This window comes from Phoca vitulina, unplaced genomic scaffold, assembly GCF_004348235.1.
Source record: "Phoca vitulina isolate PV1807 unplaced genomic scaffold, GSC_HSeal_1.0 scaffold1, whole genome shotgun sequence".
NCBI lineage: Eukaryota > Metazoa > Chordata > Mammalia > Carnivora > Phocidae > Phoca > Phoca vitulina.
In genome coordinates this window covers 34,106,777-34,129,142 of record NW_022589704.1, presented here as the reverse complement: position 1 = coordinate 34,129,142, position 22,366 = coordinate 34,106,777, and the positions used below count along the sequence as shown (strand labels likewise).

The window sequence follows — 22,366 nt, the reverse complement described above, 5'->3', positions numbered from 1 at the left end:
TTAAAATTCTTTAGGGGATATATGAACAACAGTGTGAGGATTACTAAACTCTATCATCATTTTTATTTTAGGGGTGCCTGGGTGGCTCAGTTGGTTAAGCATCTGCCTTCGGCTCAGGTCATGATCCTGGAGTCTCAAGATCGAGTCCCACATTGGGCTCCCTACTCAGCTTCTCCCTCTGACCCTCCCCACCTCTCATGCTCTCTCTCTCGCTCTCATTCTCTCTCGCTCTCATTCTCTCTCTCTCAAATAAATAAATAAAAATCTTAAAAAGAAAAGAAAAGAAAAGAAAATTTTAGGGGCGCGTGGGTGGTTCAGTCGTTAGGCGTCTGCCTTCAGGTCAGGTCATGATCCCAGGGTCCTGGGATCGAGCCTCCACATCGGGCTCCCTGCTCCACGGGAAGCCTGCCTCTCCCTCTCCCACTCCCCCCTGCTTGTGTTCCCTCTCTTGCAGTGTCTCTCTCTGTCAAATAAATAAATAAATGAATTTTTTTTAAAGATTTTATTTATTTGAGAGAGAGAGAGCACAAGAGGGGGGAGGGTCAGAGGAAGAAGCAGACTCCCTGCCGAGCAGGGAGCCCAATGCGGGACTCGATCCCGGGACTCCAGGATCATGACCTGAGCCGAAGGCAGTCGCTTAACCAACTGAGCCACCCAGGAGCCCCTAAATAAATAAAATCTTTAAAAAAAAAAAAAAAAAAGAAAGAAAAGAAAATCTATTTTAAAAAAAGTCTACCAAGTGCCACAAAAATGAAGAGATTTAGCAGGTTTTGTTTTAATGAATCAAAAATAGTCACTTACAGACTTATCTATGGATAGGTAGTAAGTGCTTAAATAGTGTACTCTCTTGGTAACAGTAATCAGGTTAGAGACAAAAATTTTGTTAGTCATTAATCATGTTATTACAGGCAAGTGAAAATAATATAGCTATTTTAAGAGAATCTACAAAATCAAACTTATAGCTAATTTAGATTGGCCTTTCCCCAATTAGCAAAAACAGTTTTGTTATAAATAGAACCATACTCTCTTCCCAGTAACATAATAGCATGAACTTGAACAAAACATTTGTGGGTGGACAGTCTCTTGAGGGGGGCCATGAATCCCTATGATCCCTCTGTCCTGGTATTCACACCCTGTATATCCCCTACTATTGAGTGTGGGTGGGACCCGTGATTTGTTTCCAACCAACAGAATATGGCAAAGATAATGGGATTTCCATGACTACATGTACATGATTATATGATTATGTTATATAACAAGATTGTACTGCAGGTCTTGCTGGAGTCTCTCACTCTTTCTCTGCTTTAAAGAAGTGAGCTACCATGTTGTAGGCTGCCTATGCTGGGGAGACAAAGAACTGAGGTTGGCCTTCAACAGAGAGCCAACAAGAAATTGAAGCCCTCAGTCCTGCAACTAGAACTGAATTCGGCCAACAAAAGCGTATAATACCTCAATTAAGCCTCAGATAAAACTGCACCTCGAGCCGACATCTTTTTTTTTTTTTTTTAAGATTTTATTCATTTATTCGACCGAGAGAGACACAGCGAGAGAGGGAACACAAGCAGGGGGAGTGGGAGAGGGAGAAGCAGGCCTCCCGCAGAGCAGGGAGCCCGATGCGGGGCTCGATCCCAGGACCCCGGAATCATGACCTGAGCCGAAGGCAGACGCCTAACGACTGAGCCACCCAGGCGCCCCTCGAGCCGACATCTTAACCACAGCTTTATAACACCCTAAGCAGAGGACCCAGCTAACACATGCCTAGACTCCTCACCCACAGAAACTGTGGAAATAATAAATGTGTGCTATTTGGCTGCTAAGTTCATTGTATGTGGCAATTTGTTATGAGGCAACAGAAAACTAATACAGCATTTAACCTTTTTTGAGGGGCTCAGTTTCCTCAAGTAAAAATCAGTTGGACGGAATGAACTCAGGGTTCCTTCTATAATTGAAATTCTCTGATTCAAAAGCTATTCTGACTCGAAACTAATTTATATTAAATTTTTTTCTACACTGGACGTTTAAATTTCAGCTCAGCTCTGTCCAAATTATTAGAAATTCTGATTTAGTAAAGACTAGAACACACAGGGGCGCCTGGGTGGCTCAGTCGTTAAGCGTCTGCCTTGGGCTCAGGTCCAGGGATAGAGCCCCGCATCAAGCTCCCTGCTTCTCCCTCTCCCACTTCCCCTGATTGTGTTCCTGCTCTTTCTCCCTCTCTGTCAAATAAATAAATAAAATCTTAAAAAAAAAAAAAAAGAAAAAAGACTAGAACACACAAATACAAATGAGACATACAGATAATTGGAGCTATTGCTAATCTTACCCAAAACACAGTTATTTGTGAAATATATAAATGAAAAAATTCACATTCCTTCAGACTTTTTCCACATATAGGACTATTTATTCAAAGCTCTCAAAGTGATTTACAAAACTTGGCATACAGGCAGTGATTAGGTGTATCACTAAACCACCCTAAACTTACTACATGTTGGCTTAACTTAATGTTCGGCTAGAAAATAGTTCTTTAATGCTGAAATATTTTCAAAAGTCATGATACAGGAGGGATGATAAGGATTCCTATAGGAATGTAAGCTTCCTGAGTTTGTTTAGTGCTCTACTGCAACAAATTAGAACAGCACCTAACCAGAGAATATGTGCTCAATAAGTATCTGTCCAATAAATGAATGTGAAAGCTAATGATAATTATTCTTCTCACCTGGAACCCATCCGACAAAGAGACTGGTAAGATGAAGCAGGCATATACACAATAGCAGAATTATAACATAACATGAGAAAACTCAGGACTTCAAACCTAGAAAAAATAAAACAAAGGAAAAGGGTTACAAACAATTATTTCTACTGGAGACTATGATTTCTTTGTTGGGTAGTTATAATAAGGATGTATATAATAGTGACTTTCCCGATTTCTCAGATTGCTGTGATATCCTCCTCAATGATTTTCCTGTTTTCATTTTCTTTATTAAAGGTCACATCCCTTGCTACCATCTATATTTTCTTCATCAAAAATAAACCATTGTGCTTGAACAAATGACTCCTTATTACATTAATCCACTGTTCCCATTGACTACATGATAAAATCCAAACTCATCATGGCATAAAAGGCCTTTAAAATCCACCCTTGGGGTGCCTGGATGGTTCATTTGGCTGGGCGTCCAACTCCTGATTTTGGCTTGGGTCACTGTCTTGGGGTCCCGAGCTTGAGCCCCGTATCAGGCTCTGTGTTCAGTGGGGAATCTGCTTAAGGTTCTCTCTCCCTTGCCTCTCTTCCCTGTGCTCTCTCTAAAAATAAATAAATAAATCTTAAAAAAATAAATAAATAAAATCCATCCTCAACCTACCTCTTCAACGTTACTTCCCTCCACTGCCTACCATATACACCACACTACATCGATCTTCTTACCACTCCATGAGTATATCATAACTTTTCGTAACTCCTTGCTTTTATGGAGGCTGCCCTTTCTTACTAGAACATACTTTTTCACTTGGGAAATTCCTGCTTAGGTTTCAAGTGTTGGCTCAAATTTTTAACTTAGACATAAAACCATTCTTAATTCTCCTGGCTCAAGGAAAGAGTTCCCTTTGTTATGTAGCTCTAATACAGCATTTATCCCAGGGAATCATAATTCCTTGTCTTTACCGATGTTTTACCTATTTAATAATAAGCAACTTTACTCATTTAATTTATCATCTCTATCTCTAGTGTCCAGCACAGTGTCTAATACATTATAATTGCTCAAAAAATTTTTATTGAATGAATAAATGATTTTATTTAATAAGCAAGGATTTCTTTTTTAAACCAGGGTTTTTTTTCCTTAGAATTTTATTTATTTGAGAGAGAGAGAGTGCACACAAGCAGTGGGAAGGGGCAGAGGCGAGAGGAAAAAGCAGACTCCCCGCTGAGCAGGGAGCCTGACGTGGGGCTTGATCCCAGGACCCTGAGATCATGAACTGAGTCGAAGGCAGACGCTTAACCAACTGAGCCACCCAGGCACCCCTGAGTAAAGATTTCTTAAGCTATACAGTCTCTAAGGAATGTGGTTCCTTAACCTGGATGCACACTATTTAAGGGCATTCCGGAATGATATATTCCTGTGCCTCAACCCAGACTGACCCAATTAGAATCTAGGAGGGCATGATCCAGGGAACTTGTTCTTCTAAAAAGCTTCCCATAGGTGGTAAGGAGTAATGTAAATCTCTGTACTATTTTTGAAACATTTTTTATAAGTCTGAAATTATTTCAAAATAAAAAGTTAAAAACTGACTTGAAAGTCTGACTTGGAAGCAGTCATATCTTCAGATCCCTTCTCCTTCTCTATGCTGTAAGGTTTATTGAAGATTTTTTTTTTAAGGATAAAAGAAATTCTACTTGAGAACCACCAAGCACAACTGTGGTTTGGAGTGAGGGTTGGAGGGAGAGATACCATACTGAAAACAGGAAAAATAAATATTTCTTACTGGATATTGAAACCTGAAGCTCTCCTTCCCTTCTTGGCCACCAGAATGCTAGGCCACCCCACTAGTTGAGAGACCAGAAGAGTTTTTGATCACCCTAAGAGGAAAGACTTAAGAGGTATAAACTTGGGAAGTTCTTCAACTGAATGGCTCAGTGAAGTTCATAGTCAACTAGCCCTACTCACAAGGTCAGAGCTATTCATATTTTATTTCCTTTCCTTTGTCTTCCTTAGTATAAGGGGGTGGGGAGGATTATCAGACATCTGAGGAACTCCACTAATGTGAAAATGAGATCAAAATAAAGAAATACAAAAGGGGGGGGCACAATTTGGAGGAAACACAGAATATACAAAGAGAAAAAAAAACTTTAAACAGGGGCGCCTGGGTGGCTCAGTCGTTAAGCATCGGCCTTCGGCTCAGGTCATGATCCCAGGGTCCTGGGATCGAGCCCCTCATCGGGCTCCCTGCTCTGGGAGAAAAAGAAATAATCCTTTTTAAAAAGATTTTATTTATTTATTTGACAGAGAGAGACACAGAGAGAGAGGGAACACAAGCAGGGGGAGTGGGAGAGGGAGAAGCAGGCCTCCCGCTGAGCAGGGAGCCTGACGCGGGGCTTGATCCCAGGACCCTGGGACGATGACCTGAGCCGAAGGCAGATGCCTAACGACTGAGCCACTCAGATGCCCCTAAATAAATAAAATCTTAAAAAAAAACTTTAAACAAAGTAAATTATCATTAGTATTCTCAAAAATACAAGAGATGTAGTTTCTAGGGGAAAAAAACACAACCACCAGGATCTATTTAAAAAAAAATACTTAGAAAATCAGAAAAGCTAGATATACAAAATATAATGGCAGAAATTAAGAACTCAAGAAAAAGACTGGTGGATGAAGCTGAGGAACTATCACAGAAAGTAAAGCAAAAGGAAAAAGATATGGCAGATGGAGAGAAAAGAGGACCACTCCAAGAGTTCCAACATCCAAATAATAAAACCACCAGAAGACAGATAGTAAAAGACAATAAAAGACAAACAAATAATAAAAGACCAGATAAAATAGAGAGGCTTAACTAATTAACAGAAACAATTCAAGAAAATTTTCCAGTCTAAAGGACATTGAGTTTCTAAATCAAAAAAGTCCACCTAGTGCTCAGCACAATGGAGGAAATAAGCCTATACCAAGAAATATCACAGTGAAATTTCAGAATACTAGTAAAAAAGAATGAGGATACAGGTACAAGAAACAGATCCACGCAGGAAAGAGACAAAAGGAATCCCAGGATAAGAGTGAAGGGAGATCCCAAGATAATAAGCGTATACCAGGTAAAGAGGGCAATACAGTCCAGGTTGGAGTAAGTCAAAAGGCTCCAGGAACCCCTTTTGTAGGAAAATGAAATTGAGAGATAACTGATATGAATGAAGACTTACAAGGAGATTTAGACAACTGATAGAGAATTTACAGGAGTTGAGTTATAAAGCAAATAATAAACAAAGGGAAAAAAGACAATTATGAACTCCCAAGTAAATCAAAAAGGTATGCAAGAAAGGGAAAGTAATCATTTAATCACAAACCTCAGTCATATAAAGGGAGGAAGCTTCAAATGAACTGTGGTCATTCATAGTAATAACAAATTTGAAAAATGAGTTTCCCACAGTTACAACAGAGCTACATTGAGAGGACAGGAGAATGAGAGAAATGAGCTAAATCTCTATCTTTCAAAGGGATAAGTTGTTAGATAATGCCCAAGACTGAAAAATTAAGAAGCAGCAAGTTCCTCAAAGATGTGGATGTAAACATTAAAAGAGTCAGTTAAAACCTTGGCACCACTGGCATTCTGGGCTAGATAAGTGTGGGGGATTTGGCCCAGCATTGCAGGATGAGCAGCATCACTGATCTCTACACACGAGATGCCTATAGCAGCCCTCCCTCCCACACCTAGTTGGGACAATCAAACAAATCTCCAGATATTGCCGAATGTTTGCTGAAGGTAGAAATGCCCTGGTTGAGAACCACTGGTTACAAGTTGTTATAATATGTGGGAAAGGAAAAATGGTAGGGGGGAGGGGAAGAGCTGGAGACTGCAGTTTTTCTTAATAAACTGTATAGAACGAATGCATGTTTAAATTTGAAAATATATATCTGCATGTGCATATGTGAGTGTATTCCTGATATAGTTGACAAAAACTATGTTTTGCTGTGCAAAAACAAAACAGGAGCACAGTGAAATACCACATTTCACAATCAGTATGATGGCTACACTCAAAAAGATGGATGCTTCTTGTGGGAATGTATAATGGTACACTTACTCTAGAAAACATTATGATAGTTCCTCAGAAAGTTAAGCATTGAATTCTCGTATGACCTAACTATACTGGAATATTATTCAGTCATACAAAAGAAGTACTGTTACACATTACCACATAAATGAATCCTGAAAATGTGCTAAGAAGTCAGACACAGAAGGCCACATATTGTATAATTCCATTTACATGAAAAGTCTAGAACAGACAGAATTCTACAGATAGAAAAGTGAGATACATGGTGCCCTGGGGCTGGAAAGAAGGAAAGGGGAGTTTCTTTGTGGTGTGACAAAAATGTCCTGGAATTAAATAGTGGTAGTGCACAACCTTATAAATATACTAGAAATCACTGAATTGTACACTATAAGTTATGGGGTGTATTTTATGGTATATGAATTATACCTCAATTAAAAGTAATTTTAGGGGCACCTGGGTGGCTGTCAGTTAAGCATCTGCCTTTGGCTCAGGTCATGATCCCAGGATCCTGGGATTGAGTCCCGCATTGGGCTACATGTTCAGCAGGGAGCCTGCTTCTCCCTCTGCCCCTCCCCCCCGCTCGTGAGCACACACGTTCTCTCACTCTCGCAAAAATAAATAAAATCTTTTAAAAAGTAATAAAAATTTTAAAAGTCAATAATTAACTGAAAATGTGCAAGGTGTAAAACACAGTGCAGTTTTCTTAATATTTTAAAAACTCAGCAGGAAGCCTGCTTCTCCCTCTCCCATGCCCCCTGCTTGTGTTCTTGCTCTCGCTATCTCTCTCTGTCAAATAAATAAAATCTTAAAAAAACAAACAAAAACTCTTGGAAATCACTAGGAAAAAATATACATTTCAATATGAAAAATGGATACAGGACATGAATATACATTTCACAGGTCAGGAAAAATAACTAGTGAATTAATGTACTAAAAGTGTTCATGCCTAGTCGTAGTTAAGGAAATGTCAAGTAAAACAATGTAACATCAATTTTTAATGATCAGATTGGCAAAGATTAAAAAGTTTGAAAATACCCAATATTGGGGATTAGTATAAGGAAATAGGCCGTCTCAAACTACTGGTAGGAGATTCAGTTCGTGCAGATGTTCAGGGCAGGGTAATTTGGAAATACGTACTCAAAGTGAAAAAGGAGATACTCTTTAGCTTAGCAATTTCATTGCTAGGAATTTATCTTACGGATTAACTTTGGTGCTCCCACGCAAATATATATACAAAAAAAGTAAAACAAACTGAGTTCCTTGCAATATTGTTTATATTAGCAAAAAAGTGAAACAATCTAAATTTTAGTTGATCTAAAGACTGGCTAAGGATCTAAAGATCTTTAAGACTGGCTAAAAACTGATGGTACATACATAGAATGAAATACTAAGTAGTCATTTAAAAAGAATGTGGAGACCTCTATATGCTGTTAGAGAAGTAAGTCTAAGATTTATTCTTAAAAGGGAAAAAGTTACAGAATCCAGCGTGCATGGGCCTGCATATGTTTAAGATCGAATATATGCTTTTGCATGCATTAAAATTTTCTGAAAAGACACACAACAAAATGGCTAACAGTGTAACTACTGAGAGTGGAAACGGTGGTTAGAGGGAAGAGGACACATACTTTTCTCTTTGTACTCCCATCTATTTTCATCTATTTATATTCTGTTCTATTTAAAATTTACCACAAGTATATAATGTTCTACATTTAAAAATTAAAATTAGAAAACAAAAAGGAACCAGGTAACCAGATGATTTTTATGTGGTCTGCAGACTGTAGTATGAGCCACTCTTTTTTTTTTAAATATTTATTTGAGAGAGAGCGTGTGAGTGGGGGGGAGGAGCAGAGGGAGAGGAAGACAGAGAATCCTCAAGCAGACTCCCTGCTGAGCGCAGAGCCCAATGCAGGGCTCAATCCCAGGACCCTGAGATCATGACCTGGGCCAAAATCAAGATTCAGATGCCCAACCAACTGAGCCACCCAGGCACTCCCATGAACCACTTTTTTTTTTTAAAGATTTATTGATTTGAGAGACAGAGAGCACAAGCAGGGGAGGGGGGGACTGGAGAGGGGAGGGGCAGAGGGGAGAGAGAGAGAGAGAGAGCACAAGCAGAGGGAGCGGTAGGCAGAGGAAGAAGCAGACACCCCGCTGAGCAGGGAGCTCTACGTGGGGCTCGATCCCAGGACCCTGAGATCACAACCTGAGCCAAAGGCAGATGCTTAACTGACTGGGTCACCCAAGTGCCCCTCTTTCAATGTGAATTTTATATTGTGAAATGATTTAAGTAAACCAATGTAACTATATACAAAAAAAAATTAAACTGTTACTTTAAGTTGGGATAAGGCCTTCTCTGAGTGTTATATAGCACCCTGCTGGCTAATAGAGGATAATCACTAAAGCTGAATTCCAAAACAATGTGTTAGAATGCAAGGAAAGCCAATGCATTTTCTATCACATGTGTAATACTGGAAAGACCCATAAAAAGAACCAGAATTCCAGACTAAAGCACGATCAAAGGTCAATGACCATGGAAATTTGCTTGATTCTATATTCCTTCCATAACTCTAATATTATAACCAACAAGATAAGAGTACTATTTTACTACAAACATTATGCAATAATAATAGTATCACTAACATTTACTATATACCAGGCACTGTGCTAAGCATGTTTCAGATGTGGCCTCATTTATTCCTCACAACAACCATGTATGTTAATATGTGGTAAGGAATTTGGCCTTGCCCAAAGAGATCTCGGTCTGGCCTTTGCCCTCAGCTTCTGGGAAGTAACCCATATCATAGCTGACAGCTTTGTTTCAGGTGGGGGCTGGTAACACAGAAACATAAAATAATCCTGAAATTTGAAATACCCGTAACATCTTGGGTGATATAAGAAAAACACAGGCAGTGCCAGAAGAATTCCATAATAAAATGGAAACGGTATGTGCAGAAAAGTGCTACCAGGGAATGCAAAGAGGTGCTCAGAATACTCATCAACAGGGAGCCTCTTTTTTCCCTAGGGTGAACTCTGGCACTACCCGACAAGCTGCTAGATTCTACTGTCACCTAGACACAGAGTGATAGTCACTCACGGACCAACAAAGAGCTGTCTGATTTATGGATGGCAGTTCTAAAATGAATGGACTATATCTTGTTTGGAAGGCTGCCACTCCGATTGAAGAAGGTTAAAAACAAATCAGGTTGGTAGGTGGACTTAACTGTATTCTGTTTACCACAATGAGTTTTTACCAGCTCATAGGTAGTGGCCAAGGGCCTCCACATATGGTCCTGCAGGAGGGCAAGGGAAAACTGGCCTATTAAAGGGATGCCTGCAAGGGGAATAACCCTATGGAAATCACCATGGGAATTGAGGAGTGCATTAAAGTAGGATTATGCCTATACCTATCAGGGGAATCAGAAGGCAACTGGTATCAATGAGTAGACATCCCAATGTGCTTGAAGTGACCATCTGTGTCCACGAAATGAGTGGACATGGCGGTACTGCAGCAATGCAGAGATGGGCTGAATTTAGACATATTCTTTTTACACCCTGAGGTAAAAACTGCTGGTAAGAACTGTTGTTTGCCAACAAGAGAGACAAAGATTGCAGATGGCTATGGCGCGGAGTACCCTGGGGTAACGCCCTATACAGCTGACAGCTGGACTGATGCCAGTAGACCCTGGAGGATACAAATGGGTCCTGACAGGAACAGACACTCTGCACTAAACTTTGCTTATCTGATGGTAGGTCAAATGTTCAGAGTACTATAAAAGGACCAGAAGATATTGCACCAATTTGGACTGCTGAGTCACATGTTTTTCAGAGCAAGGAACACACTTTACAGCCCATAAGGCCTAACAATGTGTAAAGAGATATCCTAAGCATAATGGTTTGACAGATACGTGGAACAAGCAACTGAAACATCTCTCATCTAAAATGGGACAGGGAAAAGGGGGTGGGAATGAAGCACGAAGGGCAGGTTTACAGAGGACAGTCACCACTAGACAGATTTCTCTGCTTTTCTGGGGATGTGGGAAGAGGTGGATAGACAATGTTGGTAAGACTACGCAATTCTTTCTAACATAATGGTATAACTATACTTCTTCTTTCTTCCCCACAATTCAACTTTTCTTTTCCTATCTAAAGCACTGGTCTTGGGGCGCCTGGTGGCTCAGTCAGTTAAGCGGCTGCCTTCAGCTTGGGTCATGATTTCAGGGTCCTGGGATCGAGCCCCGCATCAGCTCCCTGCTCAGCAGGGAGCCTGCTTCTCCCTCTGCCTGCTACTCCATACCCCCCCAACTTGTGCTCTCTCTCTCTCAAATAAATAATTTAAAAAAATAATAATAATAAAGCACTGGTCTAGGACCAGGGCTGTAACTGCAGTTGCCAGAAGCAGAGGATTTCTAAGCAAGAAATTGTAACTATATCTTTAATTCCCAAGAGCTGATGGGATGAGTGGTACCTTCATTCCATCTGGCAAAACTGGGGTTGATACTGAGTGCAGATGTATCACCTAGTGGTCCAGAGCTCACTAGTTCTTGGGGCGCCTAGATGGCTCAGTCGGTTAAGCATCTGCCTTCGGCTCAGGTCATGATCTTGGCGTCATGGGATCAAGCCCCGCATCAGGTTCCCTGCTCAGCGGGGAGTCTGCTTGTCCCTCTGCCCATCCCCCTGTTCATACTCTCTATCTCTTAAATAAATAAAAATAAAAAATTTTTTTTAAGTTTTTTTATTTATTTGAGAGGGAGAGAGAGAGGAAACAAAACCACAGAGCAGGGGGAGGGAGAAGCAGACTCCCCGCTGAGCAGGGAGCCTGATGTGGGGCTTGATCCCAGGACTCCGAGATCATGACCTGAGCCGAAGGCAGATGCTTAACCGACTGAGCTACCCGGGCACCCCTACATCAGATTCTTAAAAGGGTGAAACCATTTGTTGGTGAGACCACTCCTGCTTTTAAACCTGATAAAGTCAAAAAGAAGCCTGCAAACCTGAATGACATTGTTCTAGGAGACATTCTGGTAATATGAGATGATAATGAACTGCAATAATAGTTAATGACTGACTAAGACTCTATTAATATGCCAGTATCTTTGACTTATTTTTCAGGTCACACCTACTGGCATTCTGTGTTTTGCTATAACACTGGCATGGTTGTTATTAAGGTTATAATACTCATATTGATGTACTGGTAAATTGAGTTAAAGTCTCCTTAGGATGAATGCTAAGAAAATGACCAGCTTGAGGGAAAAACTGGACCTAGCTAACCATCAGCTAATTTCTATGATCAGTATTTCTGCTCAAGTTTATCATAAGGTACAAACAGTAGTAGATGACGGGGGTAGGGTGGGGTGGAAAATAATAAAAAATGGTACAAAAATTCGAAAATGTATATAGTGGCTACATTGTAGAACAAATTAATTGTTTCTTCAAATCTATTCCTAACTTACAATGGCTCTTCAAATGTTGGGCATATTCATAATGATCATATTGATGTCTGCGTCTGTCATATAAATGCTATACTAAAAGTAGATGCCCAGGTAAACATGATTGTTTTTGTTTAAAAGAGCCTAGGCCTGGGGCGCCTGGGTGGTTCAATCGTTAAGCGTCTGCCTTCAGCTCAGGTTGTGATCCCAGGGTCCTGGGATCAAGCCCCACATCGGGCTCCCTGCTCAGCGGGAAGCCTGCTTCTCCCTCTCCCGCTCCCCGTTTGTGTCCCCTCTCTCGCTGTGTCTCTCTCTGTCAAATAAATAAAATCTTAAAAAAAATTAAAAAATGAAAGAGCCTAGGCCAAAGGCCAGGGCATGGTCTGTGTAGTAAAGAATTTGGCCTTGCCCAAAGAAGTCTGGCCCTTGCTCCCCTGCGAGGAAGTAACCTATGTTATACCTGACATAAGTGTCTTTGTTTAGGATGGGGGCTAGCCACACTAGAAACAGCCACCATGGGGTGCCTGGGTGACTCAGTCAGTTGAGTGGCTGAGTGGCCAGCTCTTGATTTTGGCTCAGGTCATGATCTCAGGGTCCTGGAATTGAGCCCAGTGCTCAGCAGAGGAGTCTGCTTGAGGATTCTCTCTCTCTCCTTCCGCCCCTCCCCCTGCTAGTGCTCGCTCGCTCACTCTAAAATAAACAAATCTTTGAAAGAAAGAAAGAACAAACAAACAACCACATATCATGTGATTTAGGGTGGGGCTTTGGGTCACACAGCCTCAACCAACTGGGAGGCTGAGATCAACCTTGTGAGCAACCAATCTAACCAGTCATACTTATAAAAATGGAGCCCAGTGAAAAATCTGGACACTGAACCTGACTCTATGCATACTGTCACACATTAATGCTCGGAGGGTAATGCATCCTGACTCCATGGGTGAGGACAACAGAAGCTTTGCATTTGGAACCCTCCAGATTCTATCCTATGCATCTCTCCCTTTGGCTGACTTTAATCTGTATTAAACCTTCCTTGTAATAAACCTTAACTCTGAATATAACAGCTTTCATTCAGTGAGTTCTGAGTCCTTCTAGTGAGTTATCAAACCTAAGAGTGGTTATAGGAACCCTCCAAACTTGCAGTTGGTGTCAGAAGTGAGGGCAGTCCTGGGGACCATGCATTCAAACTTTGTAGTTTATCTAACTTCAGGAAGGTAAGTACTCTCATTAACCCATTCTGCAATACAGAAAGCAAAGTGAAGAGAGTAGATAAACTGCCGGAGAGGGCAAGCTTCTAAGCTGTAGTGCTAGAACACAAACCTTAGCTTGGATGACTTTATGCCCACACTTTTAGTTTTTACATTACTTTATACAAGATGACCATTCACAGTACCATGCATTGGATGGATAGGTATTTAACCACTATAATGTATTTCACTAGTATGAGATCTTAAACCTTTTGCCTCTTCTCTCATCAAACTTGAACCAAAGTAATTATAGTTAACTATTAAGCACAAATTAATAATTATTACTATCTACAGTTTTGACCATTACCGGTTTTGTGCAGTGAATGTTTCCCTTTGAGGATGAAGATCACTATAAACAACCCTGATGAGATCATGCTGACACAGTGCCCCTTCTGTCAAAGCCATGGATCCAATTGTTGAGGGCTACAAAAAAAGATGAAGTATCTTTTAGAGACACAGTATCTCTAAAATGAAGTAAAAATCTGTATCATGTAAGGATATTTAATTTTGTTTTAACATTAAGGCCATTTCTTCTCATTCAAAACCCTTTGCATTTTTCAATTACATACATTCCATACCTCTTTTTGGAAATTATATTTAATATATAAAACTAAAAATATACTGCTTTATTTTTTGAAAGATTATAGAATGAATCTATATTTAGGACACAAAATAAGAAAAGTTGCTGGAAAGACTAAAGGTTACAAATACACCACTTTCATTATTTTTTATTTTTTTCAAATACATCAATTTTAATTTGTTTGTACCCCAGAGCACACAGCAGTTTTGAGACTGTGCATTTAAATTTTGCAGTTTGTCTAACTTCAGGTAGGTGGATACTCTCATAAACCCCATTTTATAATGAAAAAGAAAGGTGCATGGGTTAAATGGGTGATGGGGATTAAGGAGTACACTTGTCATGATGAGCACGGGATGGAGTATGGAATTGTTGAGTCACTATATTGTATATCTCAAACTAATAACACTGTATGTTAACTAACTGGAATTAAAATAAAAACTTAAAAGAAAAAAGAAAGGTACAGAGAGTTATGTAACACAAACAACAATGAAGATTATGATCAAATGTTTAATAGTGACATAATTAATTTCATGTTTCTGAAGTTAGAAGCATCCATTCATAAGTGCTCCACTAGCCTCCATTTTATTACATAACATGATACACAGAACTTAATTAAAATCTATTACTCAGAAATATTCTATGCTAAAACAAGCCCATTCTATTGCAGGTATTCGATTTCCAGTATAAAACGAAGTCCCAGGGGAATTAATTAAGAAAATAAATAGCTGCATGGAGCTATGAGACAACTGGATACTGTCTGTTGATAAGAAAATGGAAAATAATTTTTGGCCTACTGGCAAGTTTCTTTAAAGGCTTTCCTTACACTTTATACACTAAAGGTCACTATAGACCAGAAGCTTGATTCATAACATACATCCTTAAATATAAACATCAGTGTTCTCACATTCTTCAACCAAATAAATACAAGCAAAACTCAGAAGCATAATATTAACGAATAGCTACAATGCATGAATTACAGACTCCTTTAAATAGAAATAATTTTAGTGTTAGAATCCTTCTAAGTAGACATTTTCCTAAAAAATAATAAAAAATTAATCTAACACAAATTTCCAATTATGGGATACTTTAAAAAAATGAAAGAATATTTTTATGAATTCATAAAAGACTAATAAAAAAAGTGAAAATGATAGTGGTGGAGGAATAAGAAAGAAAGAAACAAGAACTAGAGGAAAATTTTCCATTAATTACTTTCTGCCTCTCTTGATAAGAGCTTAGCTTTACATCACTAGTTACAATCACCTACTTTTAAGAAGCAAATCAATAAAGATGTGTTAGGAACATTTATCTCGGATAAGAAATTAACTTTCATCTCTTACTCAATATAATTTTAAATAATTCTACCTTTCTAATCTTACTTACCTCATGGTATATTGAGGGCTTGGATAAGGAAGGGATAGTAAAAGATAGAACTTTATTGTTTCCATCTTTATCAGCAATTTCCTATAGTTAAAAAAAATAATATACAAAGATAAATAATCACAGGACTATACTGTAAGAAATAATTTCTTAATTTACCAAATATATCACTGGCAACTGAGGAAAATTTTTAGAAATAGTAATATATAAAGAATAGGGATGCCTGTGTGGCTCAGTTGGTTAAGCATTTGCCTTTGGCTCCCTCTCCCATTGCCCCTCCCCCCGTCCTCTCTCTCTCAAATAAATAAATAAAATCTTAAAAAAAAAAAGACCCTCATTTGAGAGGTGGCCCCCCCCAAAAGAAAGATGCATCCTTTTCTCTGAAGACTGAGAAACTTTAAGAGGAATCCAAACAAACAGGCCTTATTAAGTTTCTCCCAATTTTACCCTTAGCTCATTCCCTTTAAGTCCTATCATATTTTCCCACAACTTTCCACTCTTCATCAAACCTAGTATAAAAATACTCAGGCTTGGGGGCCCTGGGTGGCTCAGTCGGCTAAGCGTCTGCCTTCAGCTCAGCTCATGATCCCACAGTCCTGGGATCGAGCCCCGCATCGGGCTCCCTGCTCAGCGGGGAGCCTGCTTCTCCCTCTCCCACTCGCCCTGTTCGTGCTCTGTCTCTCTGACAAGTAAATAAAATCTTAAAAAAAAAAAAAAGAGTATTACTACCCTAGTGTATCTTTTCTAACCAAATTTACACAGTTCAGTAGTTGAGTTACCCTTTGAGAGATATGGAACACAATACTATAGCTAAATCGAATGCAATGTGACAGCAAAGACACGAAGCAGGCACACAAATCAATTTTCATGTTAAATATACAGACAGGACAGGGAGATTACAATTGATTAGATCTGAGTCAAAACAGATATGTTTTACCCAAGAAATACACTTATTTAATTAAATAAGAAAAACACAACATTTTAACACAGAATGAATCTTGACTAAAAGAAACTGTCACAATTATTTAGCAAAAGACTAATGACCTGAATTAAGTTACACATTAACATAATGAATATTAGTCCATGTGATTAAGTTCATATTTAGGTAATTTCTACTGAACTGCAAGAAAATTCTTGTGTTTTCTTTTAAAAGCATTTTATCTGGGACGCCTGGGTGGCTTAGTCAGTTAAGCATCTGCCTTTGGCTCAAGTCACAATCCCAGGGTCCTGGGATCAAGTCCAGTATCAGGCTCCTTGATCAGTGGGGAGCCTGCTTCTCCCTCTGCCTGCTGCTCTCCCTTCTCTCTCTGACAAATAAAAAAAAAAAAAAGGCATTTTATCGTTCAATGAAAAGGACAATGGTGTCCTTCATTTCTATAGTCTCTGGCACTTCCAGTGTTCCATAGGTATCAATAAAAATCTGCCTATAGACACTAGCAAATAGAGGGATGAAATGCTCCTCTGGCATCACTCCTTTTCTCCACTGCCTCATTTTAGTCTGCTTCCTTTACAACTCATATTAGTATACATAACTAGCATAAAACCCAGACAGAGAAGGCTGCCCCCCCTCAGTAGACCTAGCAAGAAGGTCAGAGAGAGACTGAGTAGTTATACAGTACAAAAGGAAGAAACAACAATAAAAACAACTATTGTCAACAAAACACAAACCCAAAAGAACTTCCCTGTAGGGCTCATTTCTGAGTTTAATATGTCACAGGAGAGTACCAATTATATGTGAACAATGGCCGTACCCCTAATTTTGGCAGGAAAATGGGTTTAAAAATTCCTTATGGAGGTCATTTTACTACTTTATAGTTAAACTAGATACTACCACATTTGGGCCATTATTTGTCAGAGAAAGTCTACAGTAAGATGAATGAACCTAATTTAAGTTATAGGCAATAAAACTTTAATTTTTATCCCTAAATTTCAAATTAAACCAAATAACTTTTATTTATATTTGTGTGTATCCCTGAAGAAGGACGTTCTGCAATTTGTTTAAGCTGAGGGCAATATAAAACTTCCCCTGGGGCTATGTGAAGCAAGGGAGAAGTTCTGGAGGGGGTGGGGGGGGAGAGAGAAATAAATACATGAAAGAAACCCAGTGCAGTAAGAAAAATTGAGAGCCACAGAGAAGAGAGAACACAGAAAGGGAATTAGAAGAAAGAAGTCTGAGGTCACATTTCTGACATATAACTGAGCACTTACCTTATAGTAACTATTTCTGAGATGCTAAAAGATAATTAAACCATAGCACCAACAAGCACTGTCAAGAACTTGTCAGTATTCTGCTATAAAAGTATTTTGCTTCATTTGTCCCACTACTGAATTTTATTAAACAAATTAAAAGACAGCTTAATTTTCAACTTAATCTAAAACATTAATTCAATTATTAAATCAACATCTATTAAGTGCCTGTGCTAAATACTAGAGGAGAGAGTAATATATGAAACAAATTTCCTGCTTTATTTATTTTAAAGATCTTATTTATTTATTTGACAGACACACACACACACACACACCGAACACAAGCAGGGGGAGTGGGAGAGGGAGAAGCAGGCCTCCCACTGAGCAGGGAGCCCGAAAGGGCTGGACCCCAGGACCTCGGGATCATGACCCAAGTTGAAGGCAGACGCTTAACAACCGAGCCACCCAGGCACACCTAAATTTCCTGCTTTAAAAGAAAAAACAATCAGGCAAGTTAGCAACACAATTTTATACCTAGACCAGTTTTCATGTAAAAAAAACCTCACCCTTAATTTTGATACTCCTACTACTGCTAAAGACATTTATTAAACACCTCAGGCAACATGCAGATTCTCCTAACTGTTTTTAATTCTACTAACAATGTTTTATTTCTCTTTTACAGATGAGGCAACTGAAGTCGATATATTAAGTAGTGTGCCCAAATTTAAAGCAGCCAATAAATGCCAAGGCCTGGTTTTTTTTGTTTTTTTTTTTTTAAGATTTTATTTATTTGACAGAGAGAGACATAGTGAGAGAAGGAACACAAGCAGGGGAGCGGGAGAGGGAGAAGCAGGCTTCCCGCCGAGCGGGGAGCCCGATGCGGGGCTCGATCCCAGGACCCTGGGATCATGACCTGAGCCGAAGGCAGACCCTTAACGACTGAGCCACCCAGGCGCCCCCCAAGGCCTGGTTTTAAACAAAATACAAGTGATTCCAAAGGCCATACTGCTTCCTTCAGATATATGTTCCAATGATAGAAATGTTTTCTAATGACTTTTTAAGGGATAATACTTGGAGGACTGAGCAGTGGTACAGAAGAATATCTATTTATACTGAGACTCAATGTTTTGTGAGGTACTTTATTACCTCTCAACTATTAAAATTAATTTTATTATGTGGTGTGCTTGTTTACCATGAGTACTGAATACAGAGAACATAAGAATTCAAAGAGCAGGAATTTCAATACCAATGTTCTAACTGGACACTGTGGGGAAAAAACCCAGAATAATGTTTAAGTTACTTAAGATTCTCTTAGAAAAAGAGTTTCAAACAGTACAGTATCAAAAACAAATTATCAGGGCGCCTGGGTGGCTCAGTCGTTAAGGGTCTGCCTTCAGCTCAGGTCATGATCCCAGGGTCCTGGGATCGAGCCCCGCATCGGGCTCCCTGCTCCGCGGGGAGCCTGCTTCTCCCTCTCCACTCCCCCTGCTTGTGATCCCTCTCTCACTGTGTCTCTCTCTGTCAAATAAATAAAATCTTTAAAAAAAAAAAAAAATTATCAAATGATTATTAAAAATAATTTCAAAAATTTTAAATGCAGCACATTCATAAACATTGGTCAAATAAAGTAACTTAAAGATAAGTCACAAAATATTAACAATACTATCAATTATAATAGTTTCACCTACTTTATAAAATGCCATTATCAGCAATTACTTATTAAGCCTCTCTATACTCAATTATATTAATTTAAATAAATTATTCGGTAGACCTTTCAATTTTTTTCTTAATAAGTATTCTTTTGTTGTTGTTGTTGTTGTTTTTAGAGAGACAGAGAGTGCATGTATTTGAGTGGGGGAGTGAGGGGCAAAGGGAGAGGGAGAGAATCCTACCGACGTGTGGCTTGATGTCATGACCCAGAGATCATGATCTGAGTCCAAATCAAGAGTCAGATGCTCAACAGACTGAGCTACCCAGGTGCCCCTAAGTATTAAGTATTACCTCAGAAGACTTTAAATAAAAGATACTTAAAATTTCCCAAACTATCATTTTCAACTTACCAAATTGTAAATTCCTAACAGAAGTGCTTCAATGCAACCATTACTCTGTCTGTCTCGGCTAACTGTAAGCCGTAAATAAACCCACATCAATTCTGGCAAGAACTGCAGTGTGAACCTCTTAAGTCGAACTTCAGAGCTACGATAGAGCTCAAACAGCTGGTGGCAGACAGGCTCCAGAAGCTAAAAGGAAAATAAAGTGCATTAGCTATTTCCATTCTTTTGGCTGTCACTGTGTTTTTTGTAATGCACATATACTGGTATAATATTTTAAAAACAAATTCTCAATATTAATTTTTGCATTTTTTATCAATGTGACCCAAACCTTAATCTCTATGTGCAGACTACATATTAAACTGACCAATCTACTAACTATAAGAATTTTGTGCCTGTATGATATCAACATATTTTTCAATACACTGTATCATTAAATTTATTAGATAATTAATTCTTTAACCAATGTACTACATTTGTATTTAGTATGTTTCCTTTTCTATTATTACTAGCCCTTACTATCCTCCATTTGGAGGATATTCCATATTGGAAGAAAATAACTTCAAATGCTCTTGTTGGAAATAACCTTTAAATCTCAACTTAGACTATGATTTAAATAAATCAAGAAAGGGATTTTGCAACACATAATATTTAGACATCCAAAATGCTAGCTAATATTTTAAATACATACAAGTAAAACAAATGGATTACTTTTATGTTTTAAGACTGATTTAAATTCTAATTACATTTATTTGAAAGATTTTTGAAAAGGAGGCAAGTATACAGAAACAGCTTTTTCAGTGTTTAATTTTTCATATGATATCCCACAGTATGACTTACGAGGATCTTCATCACCCTGAAAACTAAAGAAAATGAGTAGTTTAAATAAACCTCTCCCTTTTTCTAATCATGTACTACCAAACTAGAATGGTTTTGTTGAAATAACTAGTCTACACAAAACTGGGTATGATTTTAAAATGCAAATAAAACACTACCAGGAAACTATAAAATCATGTTTAAAATTTAATACTAACTTTAAAAAAAAAATGAATCGTTCATTATTTATATGCTTACCTCTATTCTGAATGATTAAATAATGCATATACATTTGGAAATCTGCTTGAATGTAGTTATATATGTCTGTAATAATCTAACGCTCTAGAATAAGTCACTACTTTCACAACTGTAAATTAAAAGTCAACAAATCCAATGTTAATCATATGGTTAATATATTTAGATGAGTTAAGCTTAGCTCTTAAGGAAAACTAAAAAAAATTTACACACACTAAGCCCTTTATTTGAAATCACTACCATAGTATTTTTTTTATTTTATTATGTTATATCAATCACCATATATTACATCATTAGTTTTTGATGTAGTGTTCCATGATTCATTGTTTGCGTATAACACCCAGTGCTCCATTCAATATGTGCCCTCTTTAATACCCATCACCAGGCTAACCCATCCCCCCACCCCCCTCCCCTCTAGAACCCTCAGTTTGTTTCTCAGAGTCCATAGTCTCTCATGGCTCATCTCCCCCTCCAATTCCCCCCCCTTCATTTTTCCCTTCCTACTATCTTCTTCTTTTTTTTTTTTTAACATATAATGTATTATTTGTTTCAGAGGTACACTGTGATTCAAGAGTCTTACACAATTCACAGTGCTTCCCATAGTAGGTTTTTTTTTAACTTTTTTTTTTTAATTTTTAAGTAATCAGTAATCTCTACACCAAACATGGGGCTTAAATTTATAGCCCCAACATCAAGAGTCACATGCTCTTCTAACTGAGCCAGCCAGGTGCCCCAGTAATATTTAAAATCTTTAAAAAATTCCAATTTTCCCCTTACACAGAAATCTAGACCAGTCAGACAATCTGCCCAAAGTCACAGAAGTAGTGGTGGAAGAAGACACTTAAAATTCAGGTCTTCCGACACCAAGTTGATGCTCCCATTATACCATATTTCTTTTTTTAATCTTTTATTTTTTTATTTTTAAAGATTTTATTTATTTATTTGACAGAGAGAGACACAGCAAGAGAGGGAACACAAGCAGGGGGAGTGGGAGAGGGAGAAGCACGCTTCCCGCTGAGCAGGGAGCCCAATGCAGGGCTCAATCCCAGGACCCTGGGATCATGACCTGAGCCGAAGGCAGACCCTTAACGACTGAGCCACCCAGGCACCCCATCCACATTTCTTATACTAGAATGAATGGGAGGGCAGGAGGTAAGGATTGTTTAATTACAGATACTATATTCCACATAGTGTCAATAATGAAGTAATAAACTTCTGAAAATAGTCAACTGCTGGCATCTTTTTAAAGTACTGACAAAAACAGTCAGCTCTTTTGGGGAATTAAAGATCACTGCTCTCATAAATGTATTTATTAAAAATACATATCCATGTTTCCAATCTATTTTTCTCTTTAGTAAAGACTCCAAAATTGCTGTCTCTAAATTTTATTGGCTATGGTACAATTACAATTTGTTTCTTTCTTTTTTTAACTTTTATTTTAAGTAAACTCTACACCACACGTGGGGCTCAAACTCATGACCCTGAAATCAAGAGTCACACACACTACCGACTGAGTTAGCTAGGTGCCCCAATTACAATTGCTTCTGTTATAAAGACCTTAAGTTCCCTTCCTCAGTAGCCACAGTGGCATGTAAGAGACTACATTTTAATTAGGCATAGCAAAGAAATACAGAGTTGCCAAAATTTTTACTCTGCTTTCTTTTTTAAAAAGGCAGGGGGGAGGA

At 38.5% G+C, this 22,366-nt stretch overlaps 1 protein-coding gene across 12 annotated transcripts in view; it reads right to left on the bottom strand.

Moving 5' to 3' along the window:
* Positions 1-22,366, bottom strand: part of FAM126B (family with sequence similarity 126 member B) — an 85,568-nt gene that overhangs the window by 21,542 nt on the left and 41,660 nt on the right. For all 12 annotated transcript variants that reach the window (XM_032404834.1, XM_032404806.1, XM_032404780.1 and 9 more), the window contains 4 exons: positions 19,620-19,799; positions 15,376-15,456; positions 13,723-13,838; positions 2,714-2,809 (listed from right to left, as the gene is read on the bottom strand). In XM_032404834.1, coding sequence (XP_032260725.1) covers positions 2,714-2,809; positions 13,723-13,838; positions 15,376-15,456; positions 19,620-19,799 — 473 coding nt within the window. The remainder of the gene's footprint in view (positions 1-2,713; positions 2,810-13,722; positions 13,839-15,375; positions 15,457-19,619; positions 19,800-22,366) is intronic.